Below are 23,800 nucleotides of genomic sequence, written 5' to 3' on the forward strand. Positions count from 1 at the left end.
GTATGTCCTGCTTTTACAATTTTACAAATGAAACAACATATAACAATGATTTAATTATGTTTTCTAGATACAAAGGCATCGAAATAAATCAAAGCCATTGCTGTAATATAAACTTTGTATTGTGGAAAGTCATACAATTGTGACAGACAGGTACCAAAAACAGTAAAATTCATTGAAAGTCTAACCCTGCAGAAAATGCATGTGTTTAACCAAACATAATTTCCTAAAATTTGTACTACACAATAACTGAAGCTTTCAGACAAAGCAGTTCAATTGTGTAAAGGTTAAATCATTAAAAATAACAATATTTAATTAATTTCTCAAAGAACTGGAATCATTACAAATCAAGTCAAAATTGACATGCTTCAAGTGATGCCTTTCACAAATTAGAATTAAATGGTATTAAGTAATAAAAAATATTTAAACAACACATTTTTATTGATGCTTTATACAAAAACCTGCAGGTTTTGGTCATTTCCCAGCCATAAGAATAAAAAGCAGTTTACGCCTAGCAACACACATCACTGAACTATGCTGAGATCACAACAGATCAAGTTAGTAAACCTTTACAAATCACTTGTGGGTCAGATAACAACAATCACCGCTATATGGCATGTAAGACACCCAAGCAAAAGGTATGAATTCAGCATTAGTAAACACACAGGAAACAGTTCAGTCATCATCGTCAAACTTAATCTTCTTCCCCTGGAAGGCCAGGATTTGTCCTTGCTGCTCCTTCCTTTTCTTACTGGCCTCCCAGGATGGATGCAGTGCCTGCTGTGGTGCCTGATGGGAAAAGACACCTCCGCCCCTGCCTCGCCCCCTTCCTCTGCCAAAAGAGGGAAAGCTCTTCTCTGACGACTCTGGCTTGCTGTACTTGGACCCTAAATTTCTGTCTGCTCCCTTCTCCTGCTTTTGGAACTTGGATTGCTGACTTAAATCTCTATTAAGACCACCTCCACCTCTTCTGCCTCCAAATTTATCCCCACCTCTCCCTCTGCCTGAACCCCTGCCCCCACCAGGCTTAGACACAGAGAGAGAAGAACAAAACACAGACTGAAATGAGGTAGCTTTGGACTTAAGCCTAGACTCGAGCTCATCAAGTTTACCCTGGAGCTCGTCTGTCGGGCCGGCTTTAACTTCAGGCACTTTCTCCTCTTCTACAACCTTCTTCTTCTTCTTCTTGAATTTGCTCACTTTTCCAACAAAGAAGTCGTCCTCATCGCTCTCTGACTGAGAGGACTGCTTGTGGAAACGTTCCTCTGTGCTGTCGTCAAAGTACTCTTTCTCTTCTTCATCTGATGACTCCGCATCACTCTCGTCTTCATCTGTATCATTTTTCTGAAGCACTTCAGGTGCAGGCTTAAGACTGGGCTTCTTTTCTGCATCTTTACTTTGAGGTTTGTTTTTCACAATGTCCTTTACTGTACTACTTTTCACTAAGGCTGGTCTTACATTCTTGGGCTTGGACTGCATTTCTTTTCTCTCATCATCGGCAGTAACAGCCGAATGGGCTGCTTTGACAATTTCCTTTTCGGGTTGAGCCATAATTGCATCCGTAGTGTCTATAGGGATACAGTCTCCTACCTCACTGTGAATGATTTCCTTTTCCCCCTTTATAATGTCTTCCTCGTCTTTCTCGCTTTTTCTTTCCACTCTTTTGTCAGGAGATTGTGAGTTCACCCTTACATCTTTATTTTGCACATTTTCAGCCTTATTTTGCACATTTTCAGCCTTATTTTGCACATTTTCAGCCTTATTTTCCACCTTTACCCTCTCAACCAGCCTTCCACCCTTCATCCGCTCATTTTTGAATGCTTTCACAGCTTTTTTAAGGTCCTGGATCTTCTTGTTGAACTGGGGGTGGGTGGCGATGCGTGCAATGGCCCGGTCGGACATAGTGGATTTGGGGTTTTTACATTCCTTTTCAAAGTTGAAATCCCTCTGCATAGCTGTCTTTGTCACCTGGCAATGGGTAAGTAGATTATCGAATCAGAAAAAGTGTCTCACCTTTTTGAAAAAGAATCATAAATTTGAATAACCTTTTCACATTTTAAAATTTGCACTGAAATATATTACACAATAATAGTCCAAAAATGATGAATACACGGATTTCATTAGAAACCTTACCAGGTCTGGTGATAGCCCCTTGATGGCGTGGATCTCCTCCAGCAGTCTGGCAGCTCTCCTCTGATTCCTCTCAATCTCCGTGTCCTTCCCCTTCTTCTTCTTCAGGGCGCCCATCTGTCGCGACAGCTTCCTGATGATCAAAGCCCTCACCCTCTTCACCTCTTTCCTCATCCTCACCACCTCATTGTTGAGGTTCAGGCAATCATCTGGCCTTTTCTCCTTGGGTTTCGCAAACGGCGGAATTTTTCTCCCAGTTTTTTCTGCGGGCTTTGGAATTGGTACCTCTTCTGCCTTTTCTGGAGCATCTCTAACTTCCTGTTCTTCATCATCTCCATCTTTTTCCTCATCACCAGAAACATCATCTCCTCCTTCGTCTTCTATTTCTTCATCCTCTTCTTCCTCCTTCTCTATTTCCTCAGCAGATGGGTCAATTTTCTCTACCTCGTCCATCATCATCTGTTGAAAAACATACCCATTATAGATCTGTAACTGGATGATGTCCTTACTGGGGACAACCACATTAGCAAAAAAAAAAAAAAAAACACCACGACATGAATTTAAATGCACTGCGTTTTCACTCTTATCGAGAGACGCTCATTTAAAACGTGTGATTGCTTTTTGTCTTTCAGTGTTTTAATCACTGTAGACCTGGTCCCTACATTTGTCACCCACACTTCCCCAACATGCATTGGTATTACAACACGAACATCCTTGTCGAACTTATATTTATATCTAGATGTGGTAATGAACTCGCTGCTGAATAGGCTTGAGGCAAAATACATATTTAATAAGAGAGCAGAAAAATGCCTGACCAAGTTTGCCAAACAAACGTGGAGTCAGCATGGATACGTTTTAACACGTAATATCGTGTGTGTACGCTTAATTTATGCACCAGTGGCGTACACATAACAAACGGTAGCTTATATAGTAACATAGCTTCAACATATGCTGTTATTGACACACTTACCGTCCCGGAACGAATATTAAATATTTAAAACTCAGAGAAACGTCTCGACTCGTTGGAGGCAGCCATGTTTCCTACGCCACTGACGGCGTCATGACGTCAAGTGCAAGCAAGGGGACGCAGCGTGTCGTGAAAAGGGGAGGGCCTTCCGCGGACTGTTTTTATTTATTTCTTTGTTTCATGTGCATAAAACAACAACAATGGTGGATAACTAAAGAAGTGTGAAAATTAGGATGAGCGAATGACATTTCCAGTTCCAGCTACCAGACCGATATCACAAGTGAATCAACAGGGGGAGGATGAAGCGGCGCAATGCGGACTGCAGCAAACTCCGACGGCCGTTAAAACGGAACCGAATCACCGAGGGTATATATAGCAGGTACAAAAAAGGGGCTGGAGGGACGTTATTGTATAACAATGGCGCCTCTCTGCATATGTCAAGACGGGGCTGCCAGCTTGTGCTACATTCATATTTTAGCACGCTTTGGTTAGGAGCCACAGAAGGAGCTAACTGAACATGCCCGCGTATTGTTAAAATTAACGGCCTAACGTTACTTAGAAGGCATCTCGTGCGTGATTTGTGCCCGACTAGGTAACGTTTCTTTTCATTCAAATTCTGGCATTAAATGAAAGCTGGCCGACGGACTCTGGGCATTAAGTAATTACTGTAACACGTTCTGCACAATGTAAAAACCTCCTCGGCTAGAACAAAGATAACATGAACCTGTTAGAATAATGAAGCTTTAGCTCGAGCTGACAGCAGCGGCGTCTGGAGCGCTTCTTCTGAAGTCCGGGGTGATGCTATGGCGGGGCTCTCACCTGTGCTTTGTTTGGCAGAGGTCTGAACCTTGCATGCGCCGATAAGACATTACCAGCAAAGCATTAGGGTTCAACTGGGACATGCAAAGCGCACGTCTTAGGCCTACTTAAAGAAATGCAATAACAAAATAGCAGACTGTTTTTCTATAGATATAAATTGAAACCAGCTGTGCTTTAAAGAACATGTCCAGACATGTCACTGTATATATACACTCTCTGTCGCTTTTTAGCCACCCTGCCCCTCTCTTTCACTGGTTTGACTGTTTTTAAACCATTGTTATCTTAGTCAGTTAATTTCATAATAGAAACACACTAGTGGGAATATCCAGATTTGTATTCACGCTCATGGTTGAACTGTAGAATTGACTTAGAAGGTGCTCTATATAGTTTTAATCAGATAAGACTTATTTTTTTGCCTAACCAAACTAAATAAACAAACTCTCTTTGACTTTGAAGGGCAACACAATTTCATACTGTTTTACTATGTTTATATGTGGCGGACCCTGCCACCTTTCTAGCATCACACAGTGTTCTGGGGACCTTATTTTCAGATTGTTTATTCACTTATGGATGTGTATTGTGTATTATTACTTCATTTATATTGTAATATCATTTCTGAGTGAAGTGAATTTGTTCTCCAAAACTGCAATTTAATCTGCTGTGGAATCTAGCAAGACCTTGAGGTGGTGCAGCCTAGATGTCGTTCTTATAAACATCGGACTGTTGTATAAACCTGATGCTTGTCATGATACCATCTAAATCCATTGTAAACCCTGTTCAGCATCCTCTCTTTGTCATGTTCCCGTGTCATCCATTTTTATTTCTCAATCTTAATTTCTTTATCTGGTCTCCTCCCGCAGCACGTTCCTGTACCTGAAGTTCCTGGTGGTGTGGGTGTTAGTTCTGCTGGCCGACTTTGTGCTGGAGTTCAGGTTTGAGTACCTGTGGCCCTTTTGGCTTTTCATTCGAAGTGTCTACGACTCCTTCAGATATCAGGGACTGGTAAGAGCCTGTTTGTATGATCCTGAACCCCTCTCTGCCTTTCCACCATACATTAAACACTATGTCGTTTCAGAGAAGAAATTCAACAATAAATTTGAATATTTCCAATATTAATGAGGGAATAGAAAAAAACTCGGGAATATTTATTTTTTCAATATCTGAATAAACAAGCTGTTCTCGGAGGAAAGTTAGGTCCCCAGAACACTGTTTGCAGCTAGAAAGGTGGCAGGGTCTGCCAAATATGAACACAGTAAAATGGTATGAAAGTTACTTGTCCTATAAGGTCAGTTTGTTTAATCTGTTTAAGAGAGTTAGTTTTTTTTAAGTTGGTTAAGGCATAAAAAATCAGTCAGTTAAAATCTCTGATTAAAAGTTCTTCGCCAAACTACCTAGTGCATAAATTGCATTATTACCCAACCTATAGCCACTGGACTGTTCATGTGGTAGCAAAGAAACATTCAAGTAAGGTGGGATAAAGGTTGTTAGGTGGTATCATACTTGACAAAACTTGATGGTTGCGAAAGATGAGGTTTTTGAGTGTGTTTTTAATGCTCATATTAATGCGTAAGTGTGACGGGGTTATGCTTGTGCATACATGCCAATACATTAGTGCATATGTGTATACACATGTTTTCCAAAATGAAACTACTGTATGTCTGCACCACAGTCAAGGCGTATTTAATTGTCTGTCTCTATCTCCTACGCTTAGGCGTTCTCTGTCTTCTTCGTATGTGTGGCGTTTACGTCAGACATCATCTGCCTCCTCTTCATCCCCGTCCAATGGCTGTTTTTCGCTGCCAGCACCTACGTATGGGTCCAGTATGTCTGGCACACAGGTTAGTCCAAGTTTTCTGCCGACTGATTTTATCTCTGCTAGCCAAACAGACACTTTCACCTCAAAGAATGTTTGAGACTGCACAAGATATTCACGGCTGCCAAGTTTCTTCAAGAGTGTTTTTTTTTTTTTATTCCCCTTGCCTTTACTTTCACACAGAGAGAGGAGTCTGTCTACCCACTGTATCGCTGTGGATCCTATTTGTGTACATCGAGGCTGCCATACGGTTCAAAGATCTGAAGAACTTTCATGTAGACCTGTGTCGACCCTTTGCTGCTCACTGGTAAATGGCATTGTGCCTTTTGTCAGGAAAATAGTACACCCTTTAATAGTTAATGGCTTACAATATAAGGATACTCATCTTTAAAAAGCTGACTCTGTGTTTCTCTTCACCACCCAGTATCGGCTATCCAGTGGTGACTCTGGGTTTCGGCTTTAAGAGCTACGTAAGCTACAAGATGCGACTGAGGAAACAGAAGGAAGTGCAAAAGGAGAACGAATTCTACATGCAGCTTCTACAGCAGGCTTTACCTCCAGAGCAACAGATGCTGCAGAGACAAGAGAGGGAGGCAGAAGAGGGTAAGACATTTTCATGCAAAAAATACGGAATTTTCAAAATAAATCATCAAAATAAAACACAATAGATCGAACCAAAAATGAAAGTAGGAATGCTCCGTTGTAATTTTATTGTCAGGACACCCATGAGAGGGGAACAAGGTTGCAAATGTTACCAGATGAACATGCAGTGTGTTACTTAACCAATTCAGTGGCTGACTGTGTCTAGGTCCATACAATCAAAACCACTTACTTTGACATCCGTTATACCATATAGCTGATTTAACTTTGTTTAAACAAAAGCCTGGTCAACATAGAATTACGCCTGTCACGATAGCACATTCTGCTGGACGATAAATTGTCCCAGAAATGATTGCGATAAATGATAATATTGTCGTTTTGAGACCATTTTTCAACTAATATAATGATAATGGCATAATAATGCAAGTACACCCTTTCAAAGATCAATCAACTTTTATTTCTAAAGAATATTTAACGTTGGAATTGGAATGTGAAAAAGACATTTTAAATATCCAATATAAGTAAACAAACAACCAAAAAACAATAAATAAAAAGGACTCTCAGTCTGTGTTAGTTAAAATTGCACTTGAATTAAACACAACCAAAAACTATAACCCTAACCCTTTAGTATGTTGTACTTCACGCTGTTGTACAGTTGTTGAATTGCTGTTTGTGACACATATGTTCTCCAAGGCAATTCGCACTGGCTGTGAAATGTTTGCAGCATTTGTTGAAATGCCGGCTTTTCGACGGTATTAAAGGGCTGCATCTCTTTAGCGATGTGGGGAACTACCCTTTCTGTGAGTGCGCACCATTTTGCACTGTCCTGTTTGTATTTTGTTTGTTGACTAAATGCCCCAGTGATTGTGGACTGTCAGGAAGACGGAGACGGCCCCCTGTAGCTTTGATTGTAGTTTGTTTCCCCAGCTGGAAAAACTGCATCGGATGATTATGCTTTAGGTGCAGGTGCATGATTGTTGTATTGCCGCTTTTAGTTGTTACTGTTTTATAACAAATGCGATACACCGGCTTGTCCAGGTTAAGTGGTTCACCAAGGTCATTTGTTTTTAATCCGAAGTGCTTCCACACTGCAGCCATTGCGTTCAGCTTTGAAACCAATTGCATCTTTGTTTTTATTCCGTCAAATACCAACTAGCGTTACCTCTGGCTTGCTACTCCTCACGGGGCTCTCATGCTGCACTCTGTGGTACGCTAGGGGAAGGGCCCCGTCTCCCCACACAGAGACAAAGAGTGACTAACAAGAGGGTTCACGTGAGAGACACGAGGAAAACAAACAAGCATGCAAATGGAAATTATCGAGGCCGGCAAAAATATCGAGCTCAGAATACGTGACAGAGCAGCTGTACTGGATTGCACCAGGTTTTGTATCGGAAGAGAGTATTTATTTATGTACCTTTTTTATTACCAACATAATTTCGAATATTAAAAAGAAAGTTCGCCCCAAAATCAAAAACACATCCTTCTCTTGAATATAATGGAATAAGATGGCACCCGGCTCGTGGTGCTCACCAAAAATTACATTTGAAAGATTCAATAGAACTCTCTCCACAAATAATGACCCAGATAATCAAGGTGAAAAAATATGTATTCGTGATTTGAACTTTCCATTTACCATTGCCTTCTAGGGCTGCTACTTAAAAGTCGATGATATGAGTATAAATGTTCCCAGCGCTGACTCGCATTTTGTCAGTCGAATCATTGCACCTTTGATTTTTTAGCTGCGTCATTGAACACACAGCAGTGCAGGAGCAACAGGATGGCAGGCTATAGACAGAGTCTCAAAATGACCACAAACCACAAAACTAACTACTTAAGTGGAGAGGGGTGAAACATAGGGCAGCACAACTCCATTCTTCTTGCTCCAGTGATGACTGTCAGAAAGGTCAGTTAACTTCTTTTGAACCATATGGTTGTACATCCTCCATTACTGCTGTCAACTGTGCTTGACTCTTTTGCTGACTCTTCGGATCCATGGTGGGCTGGAAGTTTGTTGCAGATCTTTTAGAGACACACTTTTACTTTCTCGAAATGTTTGGTGATCTGATATTCTCACAAGAGTCTCATCTACGCTGATGTGGATTTGACTAAATTCTGCTTCGGTTACAACCCTATTGCTTGTGTGTAACCCTTGCTTAAACACCACACGGTAACCTTTCGGCACCAGACAACTTTCACACCAGCCCAATGAACCAAATTAAAAAGGCCATCATCCAGTCAGGGGTTTTTTTTGTATTTTTTTTTTTTGTGTTAAGTTTGATTTGGGATTTGCTTAATTCTGTGTCTTTATATATGTGTCTTCTAACACTGCCTGTATTTACTCTCTTTCAGCTGCTTTAGCTAAAGGGATCTCAGAGGTAGAGCCCTCAGTAATATCGCAAAACGGCGCACCTCCTGGAAAGAAAAGCACCACAGTCCCATTACCAGAACTGGAGTACCGGGAAAAAGGAAAGGACAGTACTGGAAAAGAGCGGGAGGGCAAAAAACAAAACACAGTTGGAATCAATAACAACAGTATTATACACGCACTGGACTCCAAACTACAGGAAACAGAGTACATAGAGAACTACGCAGGGGCAAAGAGACTGAATAACGACCTGGCAGGAGAAAACACACATGCCGAAACCAACACACTCTCTACTTCTAAAGAGGAAATGGGGGGCAAGAACTACAAAAACGCCAGCGGAGGCGGGGGCAACATTTCCAACTCGTCTCCGCGGAATCACAGCTCTTCAAATGGCAGCGTGCTGCCAGGTTCCTCAACCAGTAAGAGTGAGAAGAAGCAAAAGGGGGCGGGGAAAGGGCAGAAGGACCCAGTGGAGAACTGCATCCCCAATAACCAGCTGGGCAAGCCCGATGCTCTTGTACGGTAAGACACCCACTGTTCACCCCTTTCAAATACCCACTCCTCGTTTGCCTGTGTTGATGTGGTTTCCTGTAGCAGCCTTTTGACGATGTCATGGCCCTCTCTTTTTCCTCCTTAAAGGCTGGAGCAGGATGTAAAGCGTCTCAAGGCAGATCTTCAGGCCAACAGGCAGTTGGAGTCAGAGCTGCGGAGTCAGCTTTCCTCTCTGAGCAGCCAGGACCGCAGCCTTCGCTCGGAGCTTGGCCAGCTCCGCCAGGACAACGAGCTGCTACAGAACAAGTGGGTGCATGTACAGTAACCCTGACAATCATACTCAAGTTGTTACGCAATAAATATTATTTCCTCAACAGTATGGAAAGGTAAGGAGCTGGTTAGTTAAGGGACGAAAACAACAAACAAATGAGGAGCAAAGTACTGGCGTTTGGAGGGTTTTGTGGGTGTATTCAAAAACGTGATCTCCACAGTGCGTCGAAGTAGAACAGCTGGAGCTTTGCTATTGTATTTTCATCCCCTCTTAATTTTTCTGTCCTGTACAAGCATAAATTGTTCCTGGTGTAATGTTCACATAAATGTGTGGCTTTTGAGTGAACCAGATAATGACAAACCACCCACAGGGGCTTGCAAACTACCACCACGACAGTATGTGATGTCACGTTGCATCATGTTAAAAAGTACCGCTGTAAAAAGCATCCCAGAGCGGCTACGCTAAAGAGATTTGCCAATGTAAAAGCGCTGTGTGAAACAGAAGAGGATTCTCTCTGAAATCCACTGTCGCCCATTTCACAGAATCAAAAGTACAAAGAGTCCCAGAATCAAATCTGAATTTTGCTTAGTATTACAATTCCACACAGGAAACTGTCACATAGCCTGACTGAAATAGTGTCACAATACTGGAACTTCTAAAATATCAAAATACGATACACTGTTGGATACCACAGGGGGGAAAAAATGACATACTGTAGCAGACAAAGGGCAGACAAATTTAGATTTTAAATAAAGATAAATATAACCAGGCTTGTGTACTGTGTGTAAAGCACAATAGCTTTTAAGACCAATTACTTCAGACCACAGACAGATGAGTGGGAGGAGGCAGGCCTATGTGGACACTGCAGCGGTGTGTGTGTGTGTGTGTGTGTGTGTGTGTGTGTCAACCTTACATCAGAAACAAGAGAGAAAGAAAGCACAGTTGGTATCAGGATCACTGCTGTGGAATATGAGTATTGAGACAGCTTAAATATTCAGTGCTGATATTCATCGTAATTTTTAACAGTACTTGTAGAAAACACTGTCAGATCTGTGGTCTGTGGCCACAGTGTGGTGTTTTTTGTACAGCGTCTTGCTGGCAGACCCAGGAGGCAACAGGAGAGGGAGTGCAGGTGACAGGAAGGGAACCAAAATTAAAGATTGTCTAAGATGAAACATTATCCTGTTGAACACCTACAGTATGAGTCATCTGCAAAAACAGAAAAATCGCACTACAGCATACTGCACTGTTGTAGCCTTCCTAAATAATCTCAGAGGAATTTTGTTTACCACATCAGTCGTAGAGATAGTTTTCATTTCAATCTGAAATAATCAGAGTGGTTTTAATGTAAATGAGAGTATTAGTTTTGATTTGAAGCTCCCATCCAAAGCATGCATTGTGAAAGAACTAGTTTCTAGGATGGCTTTAAAGTTGTCATCCTGCTTCAGTCGAAGCATGCGTAAATTGGTCGAACAGCCTCTGAAACCCCCCACACACACACACACACACACACACACACACACACACACCCTGCCAACCGCATAAACTGTTCGAAAAATGAAACTCTGGCAAGCATGCCCCACTTCACGCCATGATAAGTCAGTTGTGTGGAGGAAAAATAATACTTTGGCTTCTTCATGCAACTACTTCTATCCGACACTATGAATGCCTTCGAGGAAAGACTACATAGGAGTTCAGCACACATTTATACCTTCAAACACAACTGACTGAATCACCTGACAAATCAGGTGTCAGCAGTTGTGCCCCCCTCAGTTACGACTGACAACACTGTTATAAGCTCAGCTACCATTCATAGTGCATCACTTTCTCCTTGAAAAAAGAGCACAAAAAGCCACAGAGAATCTTGATGCATCAATTTTGGCTGAACACATTGCATAGTACCACTGCGTTTGAAGCACAGGGGGTTCAAAAGCAGCAAGTCTATGACCTTTATCTCTATGAGTTACTTATAGGTCATGTAACAACTGAACCTGTCTCCTTCTCCAGAGGTCTCTGACTAAGCCTGGGTACACAAACTGCTTTCTCTGCTAGTGTAATGATGTGTTATCAGTGACCAAAATTAAAGGTTAAACCTTTTAAATCTGAGGTGAATTCACAAACATTATCATAGGATTTTACTTTGAGATATAATGGCAGTAAAGGGGCGGAGAGGCTGTAAAAATTCAAATGAATTCCTTTTCAGTCACATCCACAAATACAGTAGACAACAGTACAACAACAATTGTTTAGACCTGGTACCAACATCAGTGATCTGATCACAAGTGGACATCTCTAATCTCTCTAATCATTCTTTTAGCAGTGTGTTAAGTCATGTGTCCTCGGCCACATTGAAGGACCACCTACTCAAATGATGTCTTACAAGAAGCCACAACAACAGGCAGAATGCATTACACACTGTCTGATTTCCATGAGGTTTACGGTAATGAATATAATGCTCTCTCTTAACCTGCCAATGTTGGCAGCAGACATTTGTGAATACACTGTCTGTTTCAATTAACCATTGCATTAGTAACCGTGATATCCTAGGCTCCCTACAGATAGCTGTTCAGCAACCTTAAAATGACACTATGGTCAATTATGAATCATTCATTTATTCTTGTAAATTCGGCCTTAAATGCAATATATATATATTTTTTTTATTTCTTTTTAAAATGTTTGTCACAGCACTGCTGTACCAGCCTGTCTGCATCTGTGTCTAAAGCGCTTCCTACTTGCAAACATTTAGCAGCTGATTGAAAACACTGTTTCAACTGATTTCATCTTTTACATTAAGGTTCTGACAAAGGACAATGTTGAATTTTACAAATAAAGTTAACAGTAACCAACGCATTCTACTTCTTTATAGCCTGTGGAGAGAGTCCCCAGACTCCCTTAGAAAATTGCTCAATTTTGTTAGTTGTTTAGTTAGGAAAACATCTTCAATTCGGTGAAATACTGGCAAATTCTTAACTATTTGAGCCTTCTAATTAATTCGGCAAACTTTATGCACAAAGATCACATCTCTTCTTTTTCTTCAAGTTATTATCATGTTTATTTGCATCTAGGTCAGGAAAGTAAGGTGTAATCACAAGAGGTGACCTTACTTTCCTCAAGGTGTATGTTAATGCCAGGTGTGAACGGACGGTCTCGAGGTGTCCTCTTGTGATCAGGTCACTCAGGACGGATGTTAATACAAGGTCTGAATTCCCTCAAAGACTGCTAAAATGTGTGAGTTTGATAATTAGAAAAGCTTAATCGTGTCTCAGGAAATAACCTGAATTTTTAAATATTTCTCTGAGCCTCTGTGTTCATCTCATGATCCAGCCAGGTTGACTATGATCGTCTCCACTCTTTAGGCTCCACAGTGCCGTCCAGGCCAAGCAGAAAGATAAGCAGACCATCTCCCAGCTGGAGAAGAAGCTAAAGGCTGAGCAGGAGGCCCGCGCTCTCGCTGAGAAACAGCTGGCTGAGGAGAGAAAGAGGAAGAAGATGGAAGAGGCCACTGCTGCCAGAGCGGTAGCATTAGCCGCTGCAACCAGGTATCATGATCTCATCATCTAACCCAGCTTTGTGTTGTCAAAATGAAATTAAAATTTGAACAGATTGAATCCCTAAATATCAATACAGGAGTTGCAGTGCCTTTTCTGCTCTTCACAGAGTTGTTCTTTTTCTCTCCTGTCCTGCAGAGTGGAGTCCACTGACTCTCTGCGTGGTCGCATCAGAGAGCTGGAGACAGAGTGCAAGAAGCTCAGCATGGACATGAAACTTAAGGAGGAGCAGATAAGGGATCTGGAGGGCAAGTGTCAGGTGAGAAGGAATAACTCCTCTGATAAGAAAACAATTTTAGTTAAAGATAAACAGGCTGTGGAATTGATTATCTAAATTCTGTGGAGCTTTAAATACGCTTTCTTCTGCAGTCATTAAGCTGCTGCAGTACTTGACTTTGAAACAAATGCAATCACTTCGCTCAGATTATATGCCACTTAGTTTGAGTAATTGATGTAATTAAATGAATAGACCCCCTGTGCCTTTGGAGAGCATCAGACATTTAGCTCAGTAATAGCGTTGTTTAGAAAATAAGACCATTTAGTTGCTTATCATTTTTGATGAGTGTTTATCGCTTTTTCTCATGCATTTTCCTTTTCACATCCTGCCGATTTACAGGAGCTGCGGAAGTATAAAGAGAACGAGAAGGACACAGAGGTGTTGATGTCAGCGCTGTCAGCCATGCAGGAGAAGACCCAGCACCTGGAGAACAGCCTGAGCGCTGAGACCAGGATCAAACTGGACCTCTTCTCTGCACTGGGGGACGCCAAGAGACAGCTGGAGATAGCACAAGGTTGGTTATTGGTAACAAATTATGCAAAGCTCTTGATGGGAGCAATACATGATCTAATAGAGAGAAGTTAAAGAAATTAACTTTTCTTAGTTATACAGGCAGTGACCAGAAGGTGAAATCGTCCATCCATACATGATGATGAGAAGGCAATAAGAACAGTTTGCAGTTGTTAAAGGGATAGTTCGGGTTTTTTGAAGTGGGGTCATATAAAGTACATCTCTATAGTCGATCTGTTCCCTACCGCAACTGCCGATCAGCGCAGCCTCAGTTTGGAGAAGCAGAGAGCCGCTCCAGCCCAGACACTCTGCTAGTACTGCAGTGAACAGAGTCCAGATGCAAAGCAAATTTTAACCAACTAAAAACAGCCTCACCTTAAAAAAATCTATATCAGTTCAAGTGTACGTTATATAGAGAAAATTCACACCGCTTTACATCGCCGTCAGATGGCCCTTTCTTTTGGCACGGATATACGGACGTTCTATGGTTGAGAAAATGTAGAACGTCCGTAATTACCGTACCAATGCTGATCGGCAATTACGGTAGGGAACAGATCAACTATAGATACGTACTTTATATGACCCCACTTCAAAAAACCTGAACTGTCCCTTTAAGCTTCGAGGCAACATCATCATCAAGTTAGCAGATAATGGAATATTAAAAAGCCACAATGAACAAAGAAGCAGCGACTGAAACTAGACCAAACCCTATCATAACTTTTTTAACTTTGCACTCTAACCAGGTGTGACCTAGTGTCTGTGAATGATTACATTGAACAAAAATATAAAAGCAACACTCTTGTTTTTTCTCCCATATTGTTCACAAATCTGTCTAAATCTGTGTTAGTGAGCACATCTCCTTTGCTGAGATAATCCATCCCACCTCACAGGTGTGGCATATCAAGATGCTGACAGCATGATTATTACACAGGTGTGCCTTAGGCTGGGCGCAATAAAAGGCCACTCTGAAATGTGCAGTTTGCTTTATTGGGGGGGTCTGGGGGGGTCACAAATCCAGACAGTAGGGGTGGGAAAAATAATCGATTATGGATGAATCGCGATTTGGACGTGGATGATTCTGAATCGATTCACAAATGTCAAAAATCATGTTAATTGACAACGTAATGTTGACGGAACACAAGAGGCAGAACTCGGAAGTGCGGAAGTGCAGTGCGACGGCGTGCACACAACAAGTCTGAGGCATTTGTTCACGCCGAGTGGCTCGAGAGAAGCGTGGAGACCGCTGTTAGCAGTTGGCTGTTAGCTGTGGCGTTGAGTGTGCAGCGTCCAGGTTAACCTGGGACACCTGTAACTCTCTGGTATTTCTGTCACCACACACTGCATTCAAATGGTTACTTAAAGCCATTGTTCCCAGCCGCATACATTGTTATTAGGCTGAATCCAAGTCGATGTGAAACTGTACACTGTCATACAGCCCGCACAGTATGTTGAAATCCAGCCCGAACTCAGCGTGAGGTCAGTCAGCTGTGGCTAAGTGTGAGACATCCACCTGTATCGACCGTCGACCAGCTGCAGCTGTATTAATGTACTACATGTATGCTGCTACAGGAACACTTTTCTTTTCCTTTTGGTTCTTTGCAAAGCTGGATGTTTGCTAGCAAATGTAACCTTCCAGATTACTTGCCACATTTCTTTCATTTGTTTTATTAATTAAATATATTGGAAGTAAATAAAGTATGGATCATCACAAATACTTTGCTTTGAAAGTACCATGTAGTCACACAGTGATAAAAAAGTAGGAAGTGATTAGCAAACTCAGATTTAATTATTATTTTTTTAAATCATGCATGGAAAAAATTGCTGCATCGAGAATCGGTTTAGAATCGAACCGTTGACCTCTGAATCAGAATCAAATCGAATCGTGAGGGGCTAAGAGATTCCCACCCCTACCAGACAGTATCTGGTGTGACCACCATTTGCCTCACGCAGTGTGGAATGTTGGTCCACTCCTCTTCAATGGCTGTGCGAAGTTGCCGGGTATACGCTGTCGTATACGTATCGTATACGTGTCGTATCCAGAGCATCCCAAACATGCTCAATGGGTGACATGTCCGATGAGTATGCTGGTCATGCAAGAACTGGGATGTTTTCAGCTTCCAGGAATTGTGTACAGATTCTTGCAACATGGGGCCGTGCATTATCATGCTGCAACATGAGGTGATGGTCGTGGATGAATGGCACAACAAGGGGCCTCAGGATCTCGTCATGTATCTCTGTGCATTCAAAATGGCATCAATAAAATGCACCTGTGTTCGTTGTCCATAACATACGCCAGCCCATACCATAACCCCACTGCCACCATGGGCCACTCGATCCACAACGTTGACATCAGCAAACAGCCCACCCACACGATACCACACACGCTGTCTGCCATCTGCCCTGAACAGTGAAAACCGGGATTCATCCGTGAAGAGAACACCTCTCCAACGTGCCAGACGCCATCGAATGTGAGCATTTGCCCACTCAAGTCGGTTATGAAGAGGAACTGCAGAGACCTGGATAAGGACGACGAGCATGCAGATGAGCTTCCCTGAGACGGTTTCTGACAGTTTGTGCAGAAATTCTTCGGTTATGTAAACCGATTGTTGCAGCAGCTGTCCGGGTGGCTGGTCTCAGACGATCTTGGAGGTGAACTTGCTGGATGTGGAGGTCCTGGGCTGGTAACAAGGGTAACAAGTGGTCTGCAGTTTTGAGGCCGGTTGGATGTACTGCCAAATTGTCTGAAACCCCTTTGGAGAGACGGCTTATGGTAGAGAAATTAACATTCAATTCACGGGCAACATTCCTGCAGTCAGCATGCCAGTTGCACGCTCCCTCAAAACTTCGACATCTGTGGCATTGTGCTGTTATAAAACTGCACATTTCAGAGTGGCCTATTATTGTGGCCACCTTAAGGTACACCTGTGCAATAATCATGCTGTCTAATCAGCATCTTGATAAGCCACACCTGTGAGGTGGGATGGATTATCTCGGCAAAGGAGAAGTGCTCACTAACACAGATGTAGACAGATTTGTGAACAATATTTGAGAGAAATGGATCTTTATGGAAAATGTTTTAGATCTTTGAGTTCAGCTCATGAAAAATGGGAGCAAAAACAAAAGTGTTGCGTTTATATCTTTGTTCAGTGTATTTCTGCTTTTGGAAATTGAAACAATAAGCCAGAGCCATTACCACCACACCACAAAGCCACAAACACTGCAGCACTGATTGTGTTTCCATTATGCCTTGCTCGCAGCATCTTACAGTGGCTTCTTCCTGTGTGCCTTTCTGGCTGTTCTCAGTGCCACAGACCCACAGGATTAAATGATTACTATTTAACACTTTAACCCAGCACATCTGAATGTTTACAGCAGAGATCTCATGTCTGCTAGTTTGATTCATGTCATAAACATCACATGATTTGTTTTAAAAGTGAAAGTGTATTTTATTAAATTAAGACAGACCAGCACCTCAACCGGGTACATTCAAGCCAGGAATTCAAACACAGCATATTAATATTACAGTATATTGTAACACTTAAAGATGACTAAGCATCATCTCATCTCACTCTAGATATTCACACATTTCTCTTAAAAACTCAATAGTGAAATGTAGACTGTATGTACATATGTATGTTAAAGTTTATATATATATAAAGTATTAGGAGTGCGATCGTGCCTCATGTTTCTGTCCAAAACCGAGAGTCCTAGAGAGTAGCCTGACCTGAACGTGACAGGCCAAAGTTGTTACCGTAGTTACAATTTACCCTGATCACAGACAAGTACAATGTAAGTAACAAATAGCCTCTGTGTTATGTTTAAAGCCTTGTCATGTAAATGAAACACCACATCACTTAACAGGACATGTAGTTCAACACTCATTTTTACTTGTTTAAAGGTAAGTGGAACATGAGGTGCAAGAGGATGCAGTTTTAGTTACATTAATAATAATTTAAGGCACAAAAATGTTTTGTGTGTTGTAGAGTGTGTTATAGAGTCTGATGGCACCTGGAAGGAACGATTTCCTGTGCTGGTCCTTTAGGCAGCAGGGGTTGAATGAATCTGTTGCTGAAGCTGCTCTTAAGCTTGTCCAGAGTTTTGTGGTGGGGGTGAGAGGCATTGTCCATGACTCCCAGCAGTTTTGCCAGCATCCTGTCCACCGCCACCTCCTCCAGGGTGACATGCTTGGAGCCAACCCTGGAAGAGGTGGCGTAGGACAGGATGCTGGCTAAACTATATTTTCAGTAAAAGAACCTGAAAGCACAATATGATATGAGGTGACATGCTCGACCCGAACTGGCCCGTCCCATGGCTGTATTAATAATAAAAGATAAAAATGTGGTGTGTTTAGTGTATTACTTATAATGTTGATATCACAACAGCTCCTGAGGAAAATCTTTTAAAATCCAGAGCTGCAGTACATGAAACACACTACTGTTACCATTATACTGTGGAGTTACTAACTGTAATAGGCCTTTTTTCCCAGCAGACAGTCTGACTTGTCATAGTGGGAAAAGCACCGGTGACATAAATCTCCTTAATGATGGCTCAGCTCCATTCAGTGTGCATTTATACTAATATGATTAGCTATTGCCTGCTGTGACCTGTCAAATAAGCTCTAAAATAGGATAGCAGTGTAGCAGTCTATTAGTAGCTAACACTATTAGTATTAGCTAGCATGTTAGCTAATAGTAGCCCTGTCTTACAGTGAATTATGTGGCGGGGAAGGATGTCAGAAGTATTTATACTTTTTCAGTACCATGTGGTTTAAAAAGTACGATAAAAAAAATGCAAAAAGGAAAACTGAACAGAAATATCTTATTTTTTTTCATCTATGGCTTTTTATATATCCTTTTACTGTGTTACTATTAGAGGTTTTGAGTTGGTTTCTTAAACTGGTATTGTATCAAGGTTTCAAATTCTGGAAATGTGGCAGCCTTACTAAGAAGTATCAGATTCTGAGCTTCTATCATTAAAGCGTATTCACACATTGTGGAGGCCATTTATCAGATCAGACTACTTTTTAAAAATATTGGACACACTTTTTGTGCTGACTTTCTCTACCAAAATGCAGAAAAAGAGGCTGTTGTTAATTGTTCATAGCCTGCCTCCATTACTTTTAAGCTCCATCTTTGTAATAATGAGTGTGTAATAATGTTTACTGCCTTATATCAGTATCTGTGATGAGTTGGTCAAGCTTTATAAACCAAGATAAAGGATTTCATGCATATTGACCATCCCTATTGCAGCTAGGCTTCCAAATAATTATTATTTTCAGTGTTGATTAATCTGTAGGTTATTTTCTCAATTAACTGATATGTCCATTAAATGCCCCAAAAAGGTTTGTTTGGTCCACAACCTAAAGATAATTAGTTAACAGTCAAAGAAAAGAAAAGAAACCATAAAAATACCTTTTTTAAGACCTTGTAAAGACTTTTTTTCTGCTGGTCATACATTTCTGGGTTTACAACTAATTCATTAATCATTGCAGCTCTAATGCCAGTGTATAGGAAGGAGCCTCTTAAACCCTTCTACACTGGAAAGTTATAAATCTGTCAAGGATTTAATTTGCATGGACACTTCAGAACAAATGTCCCCCTATTCCGCCCTCCATGCTGTTACATGAATGTCTCTGTTTCCTCGGTCTCCTCCAGGCCAGATCCACCAGAGGGAGCAGGAGATCGCAGAGCTGAAACAGAAGATAGCAGAGGTGATGGCGGTGATGCCCAGCCTGTCCTACTCCTCAGACAGCAGCAACCTCAGCCCCGTCACCCCGCACTACTCCTCCAAGTTCATGGACAATAGTCCCTCTTCCCTGGACCCCAATGCCTCAGTCTACCAGCCCCTCAAAAAGTGACTGTGACACCCACACTTTTGTCAGACAGAACTTTGTCTATTTCTTTATCTTGGTGAAGCTCTCAGTTTCAGTTTTGGGTTATTTTTGGTTTTGATTTGTTTACCAGCCCCTGAAAGTTTTTGCACTCTTAACGAACACATAATGACACACACACAGTGCACACAACCCCTCCTTACATGTGCTTATTTGGCTCCGTTTTTTTGGTTCTATTATGAGAACTATTATTTTCATGGGGGTTGTGTGCAAAATTGGTTTCTTAATTTTTGATGTTGAGTTTTGGGATTTAGCCATTTGACAACGTGATCTGTTTGAAGGGGGAGAAAGGAACACACAGTTTGTCGGCCAAACGTCTACAGGAGAGCCATCGTGCATCGCTTCGTGTTAGTCTTCTTTCGGTGTCAGTGTGAGCTCCCCTGACAGCCATATTTTCTTCTCTAATGAACTGACACCCAGACTTTTCTTTTCAAATACAATTGGCTTTTTTTCGTGATGGTTAATATCAAGGCAAGAAGACGTGTTTTCAGTTCTGATCGGTGTCTGAATCTCACCTGTAAAGTTGAGCCCTGTGAGAGATACGTGAATGTAAAACTGTTCATGTTTTGCTATCACCATTAACTTAAATCAGTGATTGTTTGTTTTGTAATGTTTCAGTTCGGTTGTGACAATGTAATATTGAACAGTTTGCTGTTTTCTTTGGATATTCCAATACGATTTGTTCTCTTAGTGCTGGAACAGTTAAGTCTCCAGTATTATCAGTAAGTGAATGAAGCAGATGTATTGCCGTCCTCAAAAAAAAAAAAAATGCCTCTGCTAGATTCGACCTGGCACTGCCAAAATGTCGCATTAACGTCCACCTGTTTGCTGCAGACGCCTCTCCTCTCCCTATGGACCAAATTAGAACCCGTTAGGACATATCGTTCACTGGATTTAATGATGTCGAGGTAACCGGTCGTTACCATTATTTGCAGATTTTACAGTGCCTTGCAGTTTGTCTTTTTAAGATGCAAAAACCACATACTCTGCAATCCTGGGATCTAAAAGCTTCAAGCCTCAAAGCCGCGTTTCTCTCTCCAATGCTGATTTGCCTGGTTTTTCTTCAAGATTTCTCACATTCTTACAATTTCAGTATTCAAAGGCCGAACAGTGTTACCACAGACACATTCAATGTTTATTTTTCCAACAAATTGCTCACAATTTTTACAGACTTAAAAAGGGAAAACATTACACTGGACATGGTGCATGTCATTTCATGGTGACACAGTCTTGGTATGCCAAACACCAACCAAACTGATTGTCTATTATCGTGCCCTACGGTTGGCATTTAGTTGTTTACAGCAATGTACATTAACATACTGAGGAATGTTTTTTTTGTTTATTTCATTTCAGTTCTTAAGTGCCAAGTGTTGATGTTCAGTTTCCATCCATACTTTGGTCGATGTAGCTAGCATAATGTTTGCAGACGAGGAGTGTTGGTTTTTTTCCCGTCATTAGAACGTATTCAGGTGGTGTTGTGTTTAAAAGGTTCTGAGCTGATCATCAGGAGGCTGATTGTTATTCACACATTTAATTTATTTGTTACAGACTTTTGTTGAGTGGCACCTCCTTGATATTTCCCATCATATTCAGTTGATTTCCTATATTTTCTACCAGGAAGGATTCTGTGAATGTGTTGTGTTGGGAAAAGGTTACCCCTGAACCATTTGACCATGTCGTGCTGTCATGTTGCCTACCTGGGGAAAAAAAAAAGTATTTTTCGTGGATCGCTCTGGTGTTGTGAATTCAATTCTCAAGTTGCTTTTATAAGTTTGTGTAGAAGGAAGAAGGTTTAAAAAAAAAAAAGTGCTTTGTTTTATCTTTTCATTGTTTCACTATGTTTATTTTCTTTAACCAATGGTGATGGTGGCTGTGTCACACTGTTCACTTTGGCCATCACTATTAAAGAAAGTCTTGCTGGTGGCAATGCAAGCTGTTAAGTCTGTGTGTGTGTGTGTGTGTGTGTGTGTGTGTGTGTGTGTGTGTGTGTGTCATGATCTGTGTGTCCAGTTTTCCTTTTTATGCTTACAAGAAGCCAAACTTTTATCACACAAAATCAACCATTGTGATGGTGTGGTCCACAACATATGTGTTCATGCTGGAGGAAAAATTAAATGACATTTATTTACAAACAAATTCTAATTGATGGCTGCAATATGCAATCATTTTTACTTTAACACACAAAAATTACAAACAGAAAGTGAATAAATAGCAGTTTGGACATTAAGATGTCTATGTATTGTGTTGTGCAGTGTAAACACCAACACTACCCTGGTGCGCTAAGCTCCAAGTCTGGCCCACTAAATGCACAGCTGACCGAGCTAACTAGTCAATGGCAGCTACAGATAGCAGCAGTTAGTGGTTACTCTGGTGATTTGCTACCCCCTATTGGTCTTGAGTAAGAATTCAACAGGTCTCTAACTCTACATATAGCACCTTTTAATCATCATATTTTCTCAATTCAGAGGTTCCATGTTTATTTTAATGTAGCTAACAGCTCATTCATGTTTCAAGGATTAAGTTTTGTCTCTCCCAGACCCGGAAGCCAGCTACATCATTACTGTTTACATTCTAATATCTAAAACCTTGCTGCTCAACCTCTGGATACAGTCAGAAAAATATAGGCTCCATGTGGTTTGATGCTGCCTTCAAGGAGCCTTGTGAAAAAAAAAATTTCTTCGTAAAGAAATACGTCAACACAAGTTCATTTTGGCCCATTCAGGGCAGACAAAACAACCACGTAAGCCTTTTTAGAGAAATAGAAGGCCACAGCGTTTATTTATCATATAGGAATTACGTAAATGTGTGTGCAGGCTGACATAAATGTTAGGTAAATACGACCCTGTTCCAGGAAGATAACACAAGTCAGGTTCACAAATAGGGTGGCTTCTGAAACTGAAGAGAAAAAAAAAAATATATACACATATATATATATATATATATATATATATATATATATATGCGGGTCAGTTACATATATACCAGAAAAAAAGTGTTTTTTCAAAAATGTCAAATAACAGGCATAAAAATGGTGACTTTTGTTCTACTAACTAACTCTCATCTTTATAAATACATATGTTGTTTCTAGATTTTCAGTTGGAATCAGAATTTATGTGACAATTTGTTGTATTAGTGCCTAAAATCGTCATATGGTGTGACATGAAAATAATTGTATATAAACTTAAAATGGATTATACCTTTCTTAAGTTACTCACTTTATCAAAGTCATTTATCATAACTAAGCTGTGATCCATTATAGTATGGTGAAAATTCATTACATTTTTTGTATTATTTTCTAAATCATTGCTCAATGTGAGACCTATGCCGTCGGTTCTTTCAACATATTTTCTATTTATTGTGACAAAACTTGCTATAGAATTATAAAAATATCTGTGACTCTTGCTGATACTATTTTCTATGTATTTCATGAACATTTTCAAGTTTTATCATTAATAAAGGTATGTCATTTTCTCAATTTGGAATATCAAACCAAATGATATAGTGTCACACCATATGGCCCTGAGTAATTTGGTGCCCTAGGCAAGATCTTAGCCGGAGCCCTCTTGCATCGCAGTCAATTTCACAATCAATTTTCATACACTCACACAGAAACTGCATGTATGTATTCAAGATTTCATTTCTTTTAAGTCAAAAATATCACACCTAATAAACACTGAAGAAATAAACAAGTGCTAAAATAATATAATAAATAGCATGTTATCTCTCAGCCTCAGCAAGTGCCATCTCTCGCTTATCTATTGTCAGCCGCTTTGCAAAATGACCTCCGACTCCTTCCATGTTGCCATGTGGGTATTGTGCTCCTGGATATCCTCATGAACCTTCAGCAAGTGGCTTGTATTTTTACAAACATTTAGCAGCAGAAGCAGTGCAAGCTATCATTTCTGTTTGAGTTCTTCGGCCAGCTTCTTTTGATTTTTTTCAGCATTGACTAAGACTCTGTCATAAAAGTCATGTTGACACTCTCCCATCTTTGTTTTGGGGAAATGTGTAACTGCTTTTTTATTTGAACTGGTCCTCTATGAACTAACTCTCACCTCACTTAGTCAGTTAGAAGAGATGGCCAGTCAGCAGGTCTGTTGGTGCCTTTAGTCCTGATGCTG

General features: G+C 40.9%; 2 protein-coding genes across 3 annotated transcripts; one reads left to right on the plus strand and one right to left on the minus strand.

Moving 5' to 3' along the window:
* Positions 1–97: 97 nt before the first annotated feature.
* srfbp1 (serum response factor binding protein 1) lies at positions 98–3,927 on the minus strand. Of its 2 annotated transcripts, none has more exons than XM_030412221.1 (3): positions 3,819–3,927; positions 2,131–2,586; positions 98–1,965 (listed from the first exon to the last, which is right to left on the minus strand). In XM_030412221.1, the coding sequence occupies exons 2-3, from the start codon at positions 2,584–2,586 to the stop codon at positions 673–675; spliced, it is 1,749 nt and encodes a 582-aa protein (XP_030268081.1). In that variant the 5' UTR covers positions 3,819–3,927; the 3' UTR covers positions 98–672. The 2 variants fall into 2 exon arrangements, with proteins under 2 accessions (XP_030268081.1, XP_030268080.1); XM_030412220.1 differs by lacking the exon at positions 3,819–3,927 and adding an exon at positions 3,098–3,230.
* Positions 3,198–21,619, plus strand: maco1a (macoilin 1a). Its single transcript, XM_030412219.1, has 11 exons — positions 3,198–3,473; positions 4,774–4,915; positions 5,625–5,751; positions 5,910–6,033; positions 6,151–6,329; positions 8,676–9,213; positions 9,331–9,489; positions 12,811–12,993; positions 13,141–13,261; positions 13,619–13,793; positions 19,444–21,619. Exons 1-11 carry the CDS (start codon positions 3,394–3,396, stop codon positions 19,644–19,646), a joined length of 2,031 nt encoding a protein of 676 aa, XP_030268079.1. The 5' UTR covers positions 3,198–3,393; the 3' UTR covers positions 19,647–21,619.
* The last annotated feature ends 2,181 nt before the right edge of the window (positions 21,620–23,800 follow it).

Source organism: Sparus aurata, chromosome 3 (assembly GCF_900880675.1).
Source record: "Sparus aurata chromosome 3, fSpaAur1.1, whole genome shotgun sequence".
Taxonomy (NCBI): domain Eukaryota; kingdom Metazoa; phylum Chordata; class Actinopteri; order Spariformes; family Sparidae; genus Sparus; species Sparus aurata.

Coding starts and splice junctions, on each gene's coding strand:
- srfbp1 (XM_030412221.1), bottom strand. CDS start 2,586: ATGATGATGGACGAGGTAGAGAAAATTGACCCATCTGCTGAGGAAATA. Junction 1,966..2,130: donor AGGGGCTATCACCAGACCTG/GTAAGGTTTCTA, acceptor ACCCATTGCCAG/GTGACAAAGACAGCTATGCA.
- maco1a (XM_030412219.1), top strand. CDS start 3,394: ATGAAGCGGCGCAATGCGGACTGCAGCAAACTCCGACGGCCGTTAAAA. Junction 6,330..8,675: donor AGAGAGGGAGGCAGAAGAGG/GTAAGACATTTT, acceptor ACTCTCTTTCAG/CTGCTTTAGCTAAAGGGATC. Junction 9,214..9,330: donor AAGCCCGATGCTCTTGTACG/GTAAGACACCCA, acceptor TCCTCCTTAAAG/GCTGGAGCAGGATGTAAAGC.